Genomic DNA, 14,141 nt, shown 5'->3' on the forward strand with positions numbered 1-14,141 from the left:
AGGTAAAGAATTCTGTGTTAAAAGTTATATTTCTGGGTTCAGATGGGGTGGCTCACACCTGTAATCCTAGCACTTTGGGAGGTCAGGGTGGGAGGATCACTTGAGGCTAAGAGTTTGGGGACCAGCCTGGGGAGCTTAGTAGCAAGACCATGTCTCCACAAAAAAAGTTTAAAAATTAGCCAGGCGTGGTGGTGCACACCTGTAATCTTCGCTACTCAGGAGGCTGAGGTGGGACAATCACTTGAGCCCAGGAGTTCGAGGCCACAGTGAGCCATAATTGCATGCCACTATACTTCAGCCTGGGCGACAGGGTAAGACCCTATTTCTAAAAAAGATACATATTTCTGTGATATAAAGATACCACTCCATCATGTTCTGGCCTCCATGATTTCCAATAAGAAGTCTGCTATAATTCTTATTTTTGTTTATGTATAAGTAATATATGTTTTTTCTTTGTCTTCAGGATTTTCTCTTTATCTTTGTTTTCAGCAGCTTGAATGTCATATGTGTAGGTGAGGGTTTTTGTTTTCTTTTTGTTTTTGTATTTACTCTTCTTGGAATTCTCTGAGATTCTTGGAGATAGATTATATATTCTATTTATTATATATTATATATATATACACATACATATATATATATATATATTTTTTTTTTTGAGACGGAGTCTTGCTTTGTTGCCATGCTAGAGTGCAGTGGTGCGATCGTGGCTCACTGCAACCTCTGCCTCCCTGGTTCAAGCAATTCTCCTGCCTCAGCCTCCCGAGTAGCTGGGACTACAGGCACACGCCACCATGCCCAGCTCATTTTTGTATTTTTTTAGTAGAGACAGGGTTTCACAATGTTGGCCAGGAAGGTCTTGATCTCTTGACCTTGTGATCCGCCTGCCTCGGCCTCCGAAAGTGTTGGGATTACAGGCGTGAGCCACCATACCCGGCCTTTTTTTTTTCTTTTCTTTTCTTTTTTTTTTTTTTTTCTTAAGGAGTTTTCCTCTTGTTGCCCAGACTGGAGTGCAATGGCATGATCTTGGCTCACTGCAACCTCCAGTTCCTGGGTTCCAATGATTCTCCTGCGTCAGCCTCCCGAGTAGCTGGGATTACAGGCGTGTGCCACCATGCTGGACTAATTTTGTATTTTTAGTGGAGGCCGGGTTTCACCATGTTGGTCAGGCTGGTGTCGACTTCCTGACCTCAGGTGACTTGGATCTATATTTTGATGTCTCTCATTAATTTTGGAAATTTCTTGGCCATTGTATCTTGAAATATTTCTTCTGCCCATTCTCTCTCTTTTGGTATTCTAATTATGCATATGTTTGATACTTTGATGTGTCCCACAGCTCTTGGATGTTATGTTACATTGTTGATATTGGGGGTTTTTTGTTTTGTTTTGTTTTGTTATTTAAACTGTTTCTGCGTTTTAGTTTAGGTAATTTCTACTTACCTGTCTTTGAGTTCATTGATTCTTTCTTTGGCTTTCAGGTCTACTAATGATCCTATCAGAGGTATTCATCATCTCTGTTACTGCGTTTTTCACTTTTAGCATTCCTTGTTTGATTTTTTTTCTTACAGTTTCCATTTCTTTGTTTCACTTTCTAGTATTAATTTTTATCTATATTCTTCCCAGATAGCAGCCATATAGGGCAAGGTTTGGATTCCATTAGTTTTTTCTTATGTGTCTTTTGCATATCTTAAGTTTGTAAAAACCTTTTGACCCAGAAATCACCAAGAGCTCTCCAAAACAGGACATTGGTGCACTCAAGCTAGCTCAAGAAAGCAGGAAATGACAGGAGAGTCACAGAGCAAAGTTGCATTGTGGAGCAAAGAGCTGCTGGGTGTGTCCATCAACCTGATTGATTTTCTCAGGGCCAGTGGTCACCTAAGTCTATTCTTTCTTTCCTTATCTACTTCAGAAGACCATTAAAATATTTACTCTTGTTAAACCTAAACAAAATGAATATGGGTTACTTTTACATATCTTGTGTTCTTGAATAAGTCATAGGTCCTGGATTTTGGCAGTTTGTAACATTAGGTTTATAGAACCTCACAAGGGCCCATTTTTCTGTCAGTTCCAAAACAAGAAACTTCCTGAGTCCTTCATCTAAAATATATTGTCTCGGCTGGGCGCAGTGGCTCGTGCCTGTATTCCCAGCACTTTGGGAGGCTGAGGCGGTGGATCACCTGAGGTTAGGAGTTTGAGACTAGCCTGACCAATATGGTGAAACCCTGTCTCTACTAAAAATGCAAAAATTACCCGGGGGTGGTGGCTTGTACCTGTAATCCCAGCTACTCAGGATGCTGAGATAGGAGAATTGCTTGAACCCAGGAGGCGGAGGTGGCAGTGAGCCAAGATAGCACCACTGCACTCCAGCCTGGGCGACAGAGTGAAACTCTATCTCAAAAAAAAAGAATTGTCTCTATCTGGCCACAGTCACAAATGTTTGTTCATTTGTTCATTCATTCATTCAAATGTTTTGTAAGCCTGCTATCTCAGTGTTACTGCATTACATTCAGATTACACTGATGAACAACATGCCTTTCCTCCAGGAGCTAGACAGATTCCTACTTGACTAATACAAGAGTGTGGTTAGTACTATGATGGAGGTGCAACATGCTATGGGACACAGAGGGTGTAGTATTTCATTTGGGCTAGGGGAGATGGGTTCGCGCTTTCGGAAAAGGTAGCATTGTAACTGGGTTTTAAAAAAATTATTAGGATCATGACAGGCAAAGAGGTAGATGGCCATTCTAAGCTAAGTAAACAGCGTATGTAAAGGCACTAATTCATGAAGTAGTTGGTAAACAATTTATGCTCTACTCCTTTGAGAGCCTGGTTCATTTTCTTCTCTTACTCTGGTTATTAGACTTATTATTTGTTGTTGTCCTTTCTCTCTTTTTGGCTATTCTTACCTCCCTTGTTTTCCTATAGTTCCTAGTGGTAGATCTTATGGCATTAGTTTTATAGTCTAGGACACAGAGATGGAGGATCACCTGTATTGCCTCCCAGTGGAAGTGCAGGGCAACATTATTTCTCTATTCAACCTGTGTCTCAGAGTGTGTACTTAGAATAGTAAAGTGAATCTTGCATGAATGTGGGCCCTGCCCACAGGGCAGATGACTCCGTACTAGAACATAGTGGAATAGACCAAAACCTTCTACAGCATGTATGAGACACTTGGCCCATCGACCCTATTCATGCCCTTTACATTCAGCACCCTCATATCGACTTCTCTCCTCTTTCCTACCAAGCAAGGGAGTACTGTTCAAAGATGCAAATGCATTCTGCCTTAGTTTCTTTTTATTGCCAAAAACATTTATCTTTACCTTGCAAACTACTTTTTATTCTATTTATTTTCAACATTTAGCAGGTTGTTTAAAAAGGGACCAAAAGATAAAAAAGGACCATCTTCCTTGTTTCAGGGACTGGGAGGTCGGGGTTGGGGTTAAGGTTAAGGTAGGGGTTAAGACCAGATCCTATTTTGCAGCCTGCCTGGGAGGTGAAAAACCTGGGAAGAAGACCACTGGTAGCATATGTATGGAAAGGAGACAGGCTGCTGTTACATCTTTTGCGGAGGAAAAACTGTCAGGGGGAGTCAGGCATATACAGAGAAGAATCCTTAATGGTTTATACTCTTGGGAAGTCCTGTACCCAGCCAGTTATTTGCTTTGACTTGGCTATTTATGGTCTGGTTCTGGTCTTTTTTTTTTCCCCTAACCAAGACAAATGAGGCTCAATTAAAGAAAAGGGACATAAGATACCTATTCCAAAACGGAATTCCTCTTAACTCTCATGCAATGACAAGTAGAATTGTTAGTATATGTGAGCACTGAGAATTACTTTATTGATGAACACTGGTATTTACACTGGCATTTTCTCTGGTGTAGGAAGCTGAACCATCTATCTCCAGAAATGTCTTCGGAAAGTAAAGAGCAACATGACCTTTCACCCAGAGACTCAACTGAAGGAAATGACAGTTCTCCATCTGGCATCCATTTGGAGCTTCAAAGGGAATCAAGTACTGACTTCAAGCAATTTGAGACCAATGATCAATGCAGACCTTATCATAGGATCCTTATTGAGTGTCAAGAGAAATCAGATACAAACTTCAAGGAGTTTGTTATTAAAAAGCTGCAGAAGAATTGCCAGTGCAGTCCAGCCAAAGCCAAAAATACGATTTTAGGTTTCCTTCCTATTTTGCAGTGGCTCCCAAAATACGACCTAAAGAAAAACATTTTAGGGGATGTGATGTCGGGCTTGATTGTGGGCATATTATTGGTGCCTCAGTCCATTGCTTATTCCCTGCTGGCTGGCCAAGAACCTGTCTATGGTCTGTACACATCTTTTTTTGCCAGCATCATTTATTTCCTCTTGGGTACCTCCCGTCACATCTCTGTGGGCATTTTTGGAGTACTGTGCCTTATGATTGGTGAGACAGTCGACCGAGAGCTACAGAAAGCTGGCTATGACAATGCCCATAGTGCTCCTTCCTTAGGAATGGTTTCAAATGGGAGCATGTTATTAAATCACACATCAGACAGGATATGTGACAAAAGTTGCTATGCAATTATGGTTGGCAGCTCTGTAACATTTATGGCTGGAGTTTATCAGGTAAGGAGCAATGACACAATTGGTTATTTCTAGAAAAGTAGTCTAATACATGAAATCTCGTATCTGTAAGGGATCGTAGGAATCACAATAATTAAAGCTACCATTTATTGAGAGTTCAGGATGTATGAAGGGTAGAGGCAAAATTCAAACCCTAACCTGACTCCACAGGTAACATAAGGCTGGTTCACTGGACCTCCACCACCCAGTACAACTCCTTAATTTTACATGTCAGAAAATCTTGGCTTTGCTTGAGATTATTTGTGGCTGGTTATTGGCAGAGTCAGCATTAGCAGTGAGGCAAGTAGGTAACAAAATGGGGGTTGAGAGTGCAGGAGTTTTTCACTTTTTTTTTTTTTTTTCTGGAGACAGGGTCTCACTTTGTCACCCAGGCTGGAGTGCAGTGGCACTATCTTAGTTCACTGCACCCTCCGCCTCCCTGGCTCAAGCAATCCTTCTACCTCAACCTCCTGAGTAGCTAGGACTACAGGCACATGCTACCATGCCTGGCTAATTTTTTTTTTTTTTTTTTTTGGTAGAGATAGGGTTTTGCCATGTTGCCCAGGCTAGTTTCAAACTCCTGAGCTCAAGCAATCCTCCCGTCTTGGCCTCCCAAAGTGCTGGGATTATAGGTGTGAGCCACCACACCCAGCCTCAAATTCTAAATGTCTCTTACCTTCCATTAGAATTACTGATCTATTGAGTGACTCTTACTAAAGGTAGTGGTTGTCTTGGAATGTTGGGGAGGGAGGAAAAAAGTTGGGGACCACAGTTTCATATTATCAGCCAGGAGAAAGGATAAGAAATCAAATTCTTGAGTCTCCCATAGAATCCACTAATCTGTCATTATCATCATGCCCCTGGCTTTGGCATCCAGGAGTCAGTGCCAGGATTAAACCTTCTCTAATGCAGGCATTTCAAACCAACAAGGGGAGGGGAAGAGTAGCTCACTTTAGTTGGAGATCAGGTGAGTGGGGAGGGAGAGTGAAGATGGTGTGAAGAAGAGCTGTGCTTCTCAGAGTCTACTTATTTATTATTTACTCATTTATTTATAAAGAGACAGGGTCTCTCTATGACCAACCTAGGTTGGTCTCAAACTCCTGGGCTCAAGTGATCCTCCCAATACTGCCTCCCCCAATGCCGGGATTACAGGCATGAGCCATCACACCCAGCCAACTTTTGCCTTTTTGTTAGTATGTCTTACCAAGAAGGAGGAAGGCATAACAATTCTGAAAACTTATTAGATGGAGGAGAATATAAAGAACTAAAATTTTAGAATTGTTATTAATATGGGAGACAGTGTGGCATAAGTACATATATACTGCGTGAGAATGGTTTCTTAGTATGAGGTTAAAGATAATTCTACAATAATTTCTAAAGTGTGATTCTATTTTGATGTAAATCTGGTTTTTTGTTTTACCAATTAAAACTTCACTTGTACACTTGCTCTTAGCCAAGGGGCTAAGAAAGCAGTAAGACTTCACTTTTACAGTAGTGATTTGTAATTTAAGGAAAATACATAGTTTCTTAACTAGAAGAGTTTTTTCCAATTTGAAGTTTTCTTGTGGGTCCTTGAGAATGTTTTTCTTTTAAAAGAAGTCTGTTCTTTGTGATGGGAAAAATGAAAAATAAAAATAAAAGAGGTCTGAACCTTTTCAAGTTTAAGAAACATTGTATGAAAAGACAGAAATCTAAAGTTCCTGTCTCACCTGGGCTAATAAGTAACAGTGTGACCTTGGGCAAGTTGCTTAGCCCTTTAAACATAATTTTCGTATATGTAAAATGAGAAGATTGATGTATGATTGTGTTTATTCTAGCACTGACATTCTGTGATGCTCTGATGATATGTCTGCATGCAAGAAATATCAGGATAATACAAACTTTAAAAGTTCTTTTCCATTTATATTTAACATTTCTATATCCTTCCTTCCAGGTAGCGATGGGCCTCTTTCAAGTGGGTTTTGTTTCTGTCTACCTCTCAGATGCCTTGCTGAGTGGATTTGTCACTGGTGCCTCCTTCACTATTCTTACATCTCAGGCCAAGTATCTCCTTGGGCTCAACCTTCCTCGGAGTAATGGTGTGGGCTCACTCATCACTACCTGGATACATGTCTTCAGAAACATCCATAAGACCAATCTCTGTGATCTTATCACCAGCCTTTTGTGCCTTTTGGTTCTTTTGCCAACCAAAGAACTCAATGAACACTTCAAGTCCAAGCTTAAGGCACCGATTCCTATTGAACTTGTTGTTGTTGTGGCAGCCACATTAGCCTCTCATTTTGGAAAACTACATGAGAATTATAATTCTAGTATTGCTGGACATATTCCCACTGGGTTTATGCCACCCAAAGTACCAGAATGGAACCTAATTCCTAATGTGGCTGTAGATGCAATAGCTATTTCCATCATTGGTTTTGCTATCACTGTATCACTTTCTGAGATGTTTGCCAAGAAACATGGTTACACGGTCAGAGCAAACCAGGAAATGTATGCCATTGGCTTTTGTAATATCATCCCTTCCTTCTTCCACTGTTTTACTACTAGTGCAGCTCTGGCAAAGACATTAGTTAAAGAATCAACAGGCTGCCAAACTCAGCTTTCTGGTGTGGTAACAGCCCTGGTTCTTTTGTTGGTCCTCCTAGTAATAGCTCCTTTATTCTATTCCCTTCAAAAAAGTGTCCTTGCTGTGATCACAATTGTAAATCTACGGGGAGCCCTTCGTAAATTTAGGGATCTACCCAAAATGTGGAATATTAGTAGAATGGATACAGTTATCTGGTTCGTTACTATGCTCTCCTCTGCACTGCTAAGTACTGAAATAGGCCTACTTGTTGGGGTTTGTTTTTCTATGTTTTGTGTCATCCTCCGCACTCAGAAGCCAAAGAGTTCATTGCTTGGCTTGGTGGAAGAGTCTGAGGTCTTTGAATCCGTGTCTGCTTATAAGAACCTTCAGACTAAGCCAGGCATCAAGATTTTCCGCTTTGTAGCCCCTCTCTATTACATAAACAAAGAATGTTTTAAATCTGCTTTATACAAACAAACTGTCAACCCAATCTTAATAAAGGTGGCTTGGAAGAAGGCAGCAAAGAGAAAGATCAAAGAGGAAGTAGTGACTCCTGGTGGAATCCAGGATGAAATGTCAGTGCAACTTTCCCATGATCCCTTGGAGCTGCATACTATAGTGATTGACTGCAGTGCAATTCAATTTTTAGATACAGCAGGGATCCACACACTAAAAGAAGTTCGCAGAGATTATGAAGCCATTGGAATCCAGGTTCTGCTGGCTCAGTGCAATCCGTCTGTGAGGGATTCCCTAACCAAGGGAGAATATTGCAAAAAGGAAGAAGAAAACCTTCTCTTCTATAGTGTGTATGAAGCGATGGCTTTTGCAGAAGTATCTAAAAATCAGAAAGGAATATGTGTTCCCAATGGTCTGAGTCTTAGTATTGTTTAATTGAGAAAGTAGATAGAGGAATGTCTAGCCAATAGGTTAAGATTTCAAGTGTCCAACATTTCCCAGTTCCACAGTGGAAAATTTTGCACACTTGAAATTTTAACCAAGTGGCTAGATATTATTCCTCCTTTGAAGCTAATGGCATTTGTATATACACACTGCAGCAGAGCTTGTAGCTGGACAGAGTCAAAAAGAAAATATGGTTTCAGGTTTTCTTGCAGATATGAAGTGTTCTTGGAATGCAATAAGTATGTACTGAATTGAACTGTAAAGTAGCTCCAAAACTTAATTACTATCCTGTTTTAGGGGTTATACATTTGGATTCTTCATTCTCCAAGAGATGAAGCGGTGAAGTTGGGATTTGCATTGGAAGTGCTGTAGACTTCTTTATGTGGCTCAGTGGAGAGAGAGGAAAAGAATGTTGCACCTGCTCTAGTACCAATAGGTCAAGAGGCTTCTGGATCACAAAGTCATAACTAGACAGGTTTGTTCTTGTAGTTCTCTATTCCCAGTCTTTGCTCCCCAGATGGCAGTAGTTTTTAGTAGGAAAGTGCCATTCCTGTCCTTAAGGCACAGTCTCATCAGAAGTCTAACACCTGGGCAGGTTTGTAACATCCTGAGAGCCAGCCTGACATTAGACAGAATACCCTTTGTAATACACTGGAAATTTTTAGTCATGCCTTTCTGTTTAGGATAAATAGGTAAGCACAAAGAGCTCTTCAAAATCAGAAAAACAATAGGAGTCCTTCCTTGTCTTTTCTGTGATCTCTGTCCGTCCTTGTTTCTGAGAATTTCTCTACCATTAAGCTCTGTTTTAGCTTTCAATTATTCTAGTTTGTTTCCCACAGAATCTTTCCTAAACTGGTAATTTTGTCAGTGACAATCTTGTCAGTCAGCAATTTCTAACAGCATTTTAAATGAGTTCGATGTACAGTAAATATTGATGACAATGACAGCTTTTAACTCTTCAAGTCACCTAAAGCTATTATGCAGGAGGATTTAGAAGGATCACATTCATGAAACCCAAGTGCCATGGGTGTATTACTCATGATAGCTGGCCTACAGGTCATGAATTGAATAATTTCCTTTCAAAAAGCAAGAATGTCCAACATTGAAAGTTTATAGTTTTATATTTGGACCTTGAAAGGTAAGAAAAAACCAGGCTCTCCAAAGTTAGGAATAGGGAACTAATTTATGAAACAGCCCTCTTTTTTTAAAAAAAAAAAAAAAAAAAAGCAAACTACAAAAGCACAAAATCATTTTTCAATCTGTTCCCAGATTCTAAACAATTTTAAATATTTATGAGAAGCAAATCCTATGTGTAGGGCATCTGTTGGAGTGGGATGCTTTTAGACATATATTAAGTATGTACGTGTTTAATATGTATATTTAAAATGCATATATATTTTATATATCTATTATCCTATATAGATATATGTAACTTAGCTTTATTGTTAGCTCCATAAGCTGCCAGTGTTGCTTTTCTGTTGGTAGAGCTCTCCCATTTGGTGACATGGAAAATACCTTTCCATTATCACAACAAAGCAGTTGCTCAGTAGAAAGTCTAGATTTCTGTCTTATAGGTGATTCACGTTATAATTAAATGTAGACTTCCTGAATTTTGACATCCTTTTAGAACTGGGGTCTGGAATTCCAGAAATGTTCATTGCTGCTTGTATTTGTGCTTGTTTGTTTTTAGCCAGTATTTGCCCTTTCTATCCAGCCTTATGAATAATAGCAGTAAAATCACAGTATCTTGGTCAGTCTTTATTTTTTTCCTTTTTTCTTTTTTAAGAGACAGTCATCCAGGCCAGAGTGCAGTGTGATCATAGCTCACTGAAGCTTCCAACTCCTGGGCTCAAGTGATCCTTCCACTTTGGCCTCCTGAGTATCTTAACCATAGGTATGAATCAACACACACTGCTAATTTTTTAAATTTTTTCTAGAGATGGGGTCTCACTGTATTGCCCTGGCTGGTCTCAAACTTCAGGCTCAAGCAATCCTTCAGCCTCAGCCTCCCAGAGTGTTGGGATTACAGGTGTGAGCCACTGCAGTTGGCCAAGTTACTTGTTTTTAATCTCTCTTGCCCTTCTCCCAAGGCAGGCTTAAGTTGAGACTATTAAAGGTGTCTAATACCCTGTAACAGAGCAATGGATACATGCTTAAGACATTATAATTAGCCAACACCAACACAGCAAAAAATATAATTCCAGCCAGACTTTGGAAAATCCCTCAGAAGGAGGGATAACAGGATTTGACCTTTACCAGCAATTTCTGTCTATATGTGGATGTAAACAGTTCTGGAACGTTATGTATGTAGTTAGCGAATCCTTGAATTATGTTCTGGTTTGTACTTGTCCCATCCATCCAGACAAACAAGAGATTCTGCTTTTGGTAGCCATTTGTAGAAACATTTAAGATGTCACTAGAATTTACATTTCATCCTCTCTACTTGGGTTGAGGTTGCCTATATTTGGATATTGTTAAAAATGTTTTGGTTGCTGATATTCAGAGGAATCAAACCTGGAACCAAAGCCTAATTTGCCAATAAAAAAACTGTTTTCGGCCAGGCGCAGTGACTCATGCCTGTGATCCCAGTACCCTGGGAGGCCGAGGTGGGTGGATCACCTGAAGTCAGGAGTTCGAGACCATCTTGGCTAACACTGGGAAACCCCGTCTCTACTAAAAATACAAAAAATTAGCAGGGCGTGGTGGCACGTGCCTGTAGTCCCAGCTACTCAGTAGGCTGAGGCAGGAGAATCACTTGAACCCGGGAGGCAGAGGTTGCAGTAAGTCGAGACTGTGTCACTGCACTCCAGCCTGGGTGACAGAGTGAGACTCCGTCTCAAACAAAAAATGTTTTCATTTGCTCTCTTGACCAAAGGCTAGGATTTTAGTTCATTAGGCGTTATTTTAAATACTATATTGATACAAAAATATCTTGCTTACTCTAAACTTTAGAGTCTAAATGAAGCATTTTCTCAATGATTACTGACATATACAAAATTCTGAATATCATAAAATGGTTACCATTTAATTGAAATGTAGTGTGGTATACTTTCGATGGTTAGAACTCTTACAGCCTTATATATTTTTAAATTTGTTACACCCAGAGGGTTGGAGTGTGCCAGTGCACAGGTAGACTAAGGAAAACATTGTAGAGGAGTGAAGAGAATAGACCACTGAAAAGACTATTATCTGACCAGTGGAGGCAGAAAAGAGAGGAACCCAGTTGAATAGGATCCAATCCCCGGTTAGCCCCCACACAATAATAGGGAGACAAGGATTAGGAGCCATACCTCTGAGAACAAGGTCTCTTTATAGAGCAAATTTCTCTTTCTAGAAGGGGAGCATCATAGGGTCACAGATTCAGCAAAGCTGAAAGGGCTGAGGAGCTCATGGTAGCCTGGGTTGACCTACTCTGGAGCATGGTGTCTTTCTTCTAAACTGAGTGACTGTAGTACTATCTGTGCCTCCGATGGAATAAAACTGACAGATGTCTAATTTTTTTTTTAAGTAGGACCAAAAGAAAACAAGATTTAGATAGTCTGACTTTGCTTTTGAACAACAGCAGACATTGCAAGTCAAAATTGTTGTCAAATTTATATATGGTAAATGATGAACTTTAAAAATGTGTCCAGGTGTTAGATGAGTTCATTAGACTATTTTAATGCTAATGGCTAGTACGTTTTAACAAGAACAGCAATTATCTGCTGTGGTATTTCCTTAGTAATTGGTCATTTAAGAACATGTTAGGGTTAGCCCTGATCTGAATATAAAAGTGAGAAAAGGGCTACAGTGCATTTCTTGGTAACTTAAATTGAGTCTTGAAGTTGTAACGATCCATTTGGAGTTCTGTGATCCTTATTGTTCTTAATGAATTGTGTTTCTCTATGTATTGTTACAGATGAGCCATAGGTTTCTTTGTATCAATGTAGACATTACTTCAGATACCTCTGAGGACCTAGCCAGCAGTCTAGGATCCTGGGCCAAGTGCTGGGACTATGGTACTAAATCCAGTAGATGGACTGTGTAGTAACTCTCCCAGGGAACGCACTAGGGTACTTAGGGAGGTGCTTTGTGGAGCATGTTGAAGCTTTGACTGAGATCTGAGCAGGAGGCAGTGATGTCCCTGGTCTATTCAGGGAAAGATTTCACTGGAAATGGTAAACATCCAATTGACAGGATTTAGATTTCGCTTAGTTTTTCTGCTTTTTAATGTGTCTCTCCCCCATCTCAGTGTTTTCTTTATCCATTCTAGTGATGCCTTATTTGAAACTGGGCTTAAACTGCAAAAAGAATGAAGTTGGATTTAGGAAGCTGTTAGATCATTGAGTGGCATTAAGAGTGAAATTTCCTTGAGCCTAAAAAAAAAAAAAAAATTTTAAAAAGAATCAGTTTTTTAAATTAAAAAAATAGAAAGCTGTTAGGCTTCTAATTTATGGGTTTTTTTTTTTTTTTTTTTTTTTTTGTAAAAACAGTTTAGATAATCCTGAATGGAATCATTAACTTGGGTGCTAATTACAAGAATGAAAATTATAATGGAAAAGGATAAAATAATATACCAGCTGGTTTGTTACTATAGTCCATGTATTAAAATACTGTTGAAATATGTTAAAGGTAAATTTTTAAGGTTTAAAAACTTTTAGTAACTTTCAGGGATGCAGAATTTAGATGTTGGAGGTGGGGAGATTTATTTTTATAAGGTAATTTTTATCTTGATAAAGACTTAAAAAAAAAGTTTTGCAACTGAAATTTTAAAGTAAACATGTTAAACACAAAAAGTAAAATAAGCATTATAGTAAATAGTGGATTCTCTGGTGTGTATTTTTTATCTTAGTGTTATAAAATTGGAAAAGAATGGACTGAAGTCTAAAAACTAGAATAATGAAGGACACTAAAACGCCTTTATTGTAGATACTATGTTTGTAAGTCTGTAGATAAGCAGCTTAAGCCAAAAAGGTCTTTCAACTGAAACTTTAATCAACTTATTTTGGAGATGTTCTTTTCCCTTGTCTCATGCGCCATCCCTAAAATAATAAGATACATGGGATCAAACAGCCCTTGCCTTTTCAACACAAATCAGTTGGAAAATTATGATTTGAGTCCTGTTGTTGCCATGGCTTCTGTTTCTCAGAAATGAGTGTATATGAACATACCGATCTATGTAATAGACTACTTTTTTTTGTCTTCTTTGCAACTTTGTATACAAACCAAGACAATATCAGGGTGACAGGTGAATGAACTTAAATTCTCAGTCTTGTCTATTCACCAAAAAAGTATACTGCCTGTTTTTTCTTTATTCAAGGTTGATGACTTTTAGGAACATGTTTTATACTGTATTTTTTAATTAAAGCAAGTGCCTTGATGTAATTCCATGTAAATCATTGCTTAACTCTCTTATGGGATGAGGATGAGTTATGAATGTATTGCAGCCTACTGGAAAGAAGGGGGAGTTGGTTAATAGCAGATACTTTTCTTCTAGAAGGTTATGTTTTATGCTGTTTATTATGTAAGATCCTGTATGTGTGTTGAGATTTAGAGGTTTCATTTATTTTATCTGCTAATAAATTGTTACTCTAATAATACATTACTCTGTATTTAAATTATTTAAGTGCAAGGAGGGTTCTGACTAAAACACATTTAGGCTCCAGTGAGTTTTAAAATACCATCTGTTGGCCAGGCTCAGTGGCTCACACCTATAATCCTAGCATTTTGGGAGGCTGAGGTGGGCGGATCACCTGAGGTCAGGAGTTCGAGACCAGCCTGGCCAACATGGTGAAACCCTGTCTCTACTAAAAAAGCAAAAATCAGCTGGGTTTGGTAGTGAACACCTGTAGTCCCAGCTACTCAGGAGGCTGGGGCATGAGAATTGCTTGAATCTGCGAGGCAGAGGTTGCAGTGAGCTGAGATCATGCCGCTGCACTCCAGGCTGGATGACAGAGTGAGACTCTGTCTCAAAAAAATGTATAAATAAAATAAAATATCATCTGTTAGGCTGGGCGTGGTGGCTCATGCCTGTAATCTGAGAACTTTGGGAGGCTGAGGCAGGTGGATCACGAGGTCAGGAGTTCAAGACCAGCCTGGC

At 39.4% G+C, this 14,141-nt stretch overlaps 1 protein-coding gene across 1 annotated transcript in view; it reads left to right on the forward strand.

Moving 5' to 3' along the window:
- SLC26A2 (solute carrier family 26 member 2) overlaps positions 1-13,643 on the forward strand; it is a 32,730-nt gene extending 19,087 nt beyond the window's left edge. The window contains exons 2-3 of the mRNA XM_025388969.1: positions 3,879-4,602; positions 6,533-13,643. Of these exons, the coding sequence (XP_025244754.1) occupies positions 3,904-4,602; positions 6,533-8,053 (2,220 nt within the window). The 5' untranslated portion in view covers positions 3,879-3,903 and the 3' untranslated portion in view covers positions 8,054-13,643. The remainder of the gene's footprint in view (positions 1-3,878; positions 4,603-6,532) is intronic.
- The last annotated feature ends 498 nt before the right edge of the window (positions 13,644-14,141 follow it).

Source organism: Theropithecus gelada, chromosome 6 (assembly GCF_003255815.1).
Source record: "Theropithecus gelada isolate Dixy chromosome 6, Tgel_1.0, whole genome shotgun sequence".
NCBI classification, from domain to species: domain Eukaryota; kingdom Metazoa; phylum Chordata; class Mammalia; order Primates; family Cercopithecidae; genus Theropithecus; species Theropithecus gelada.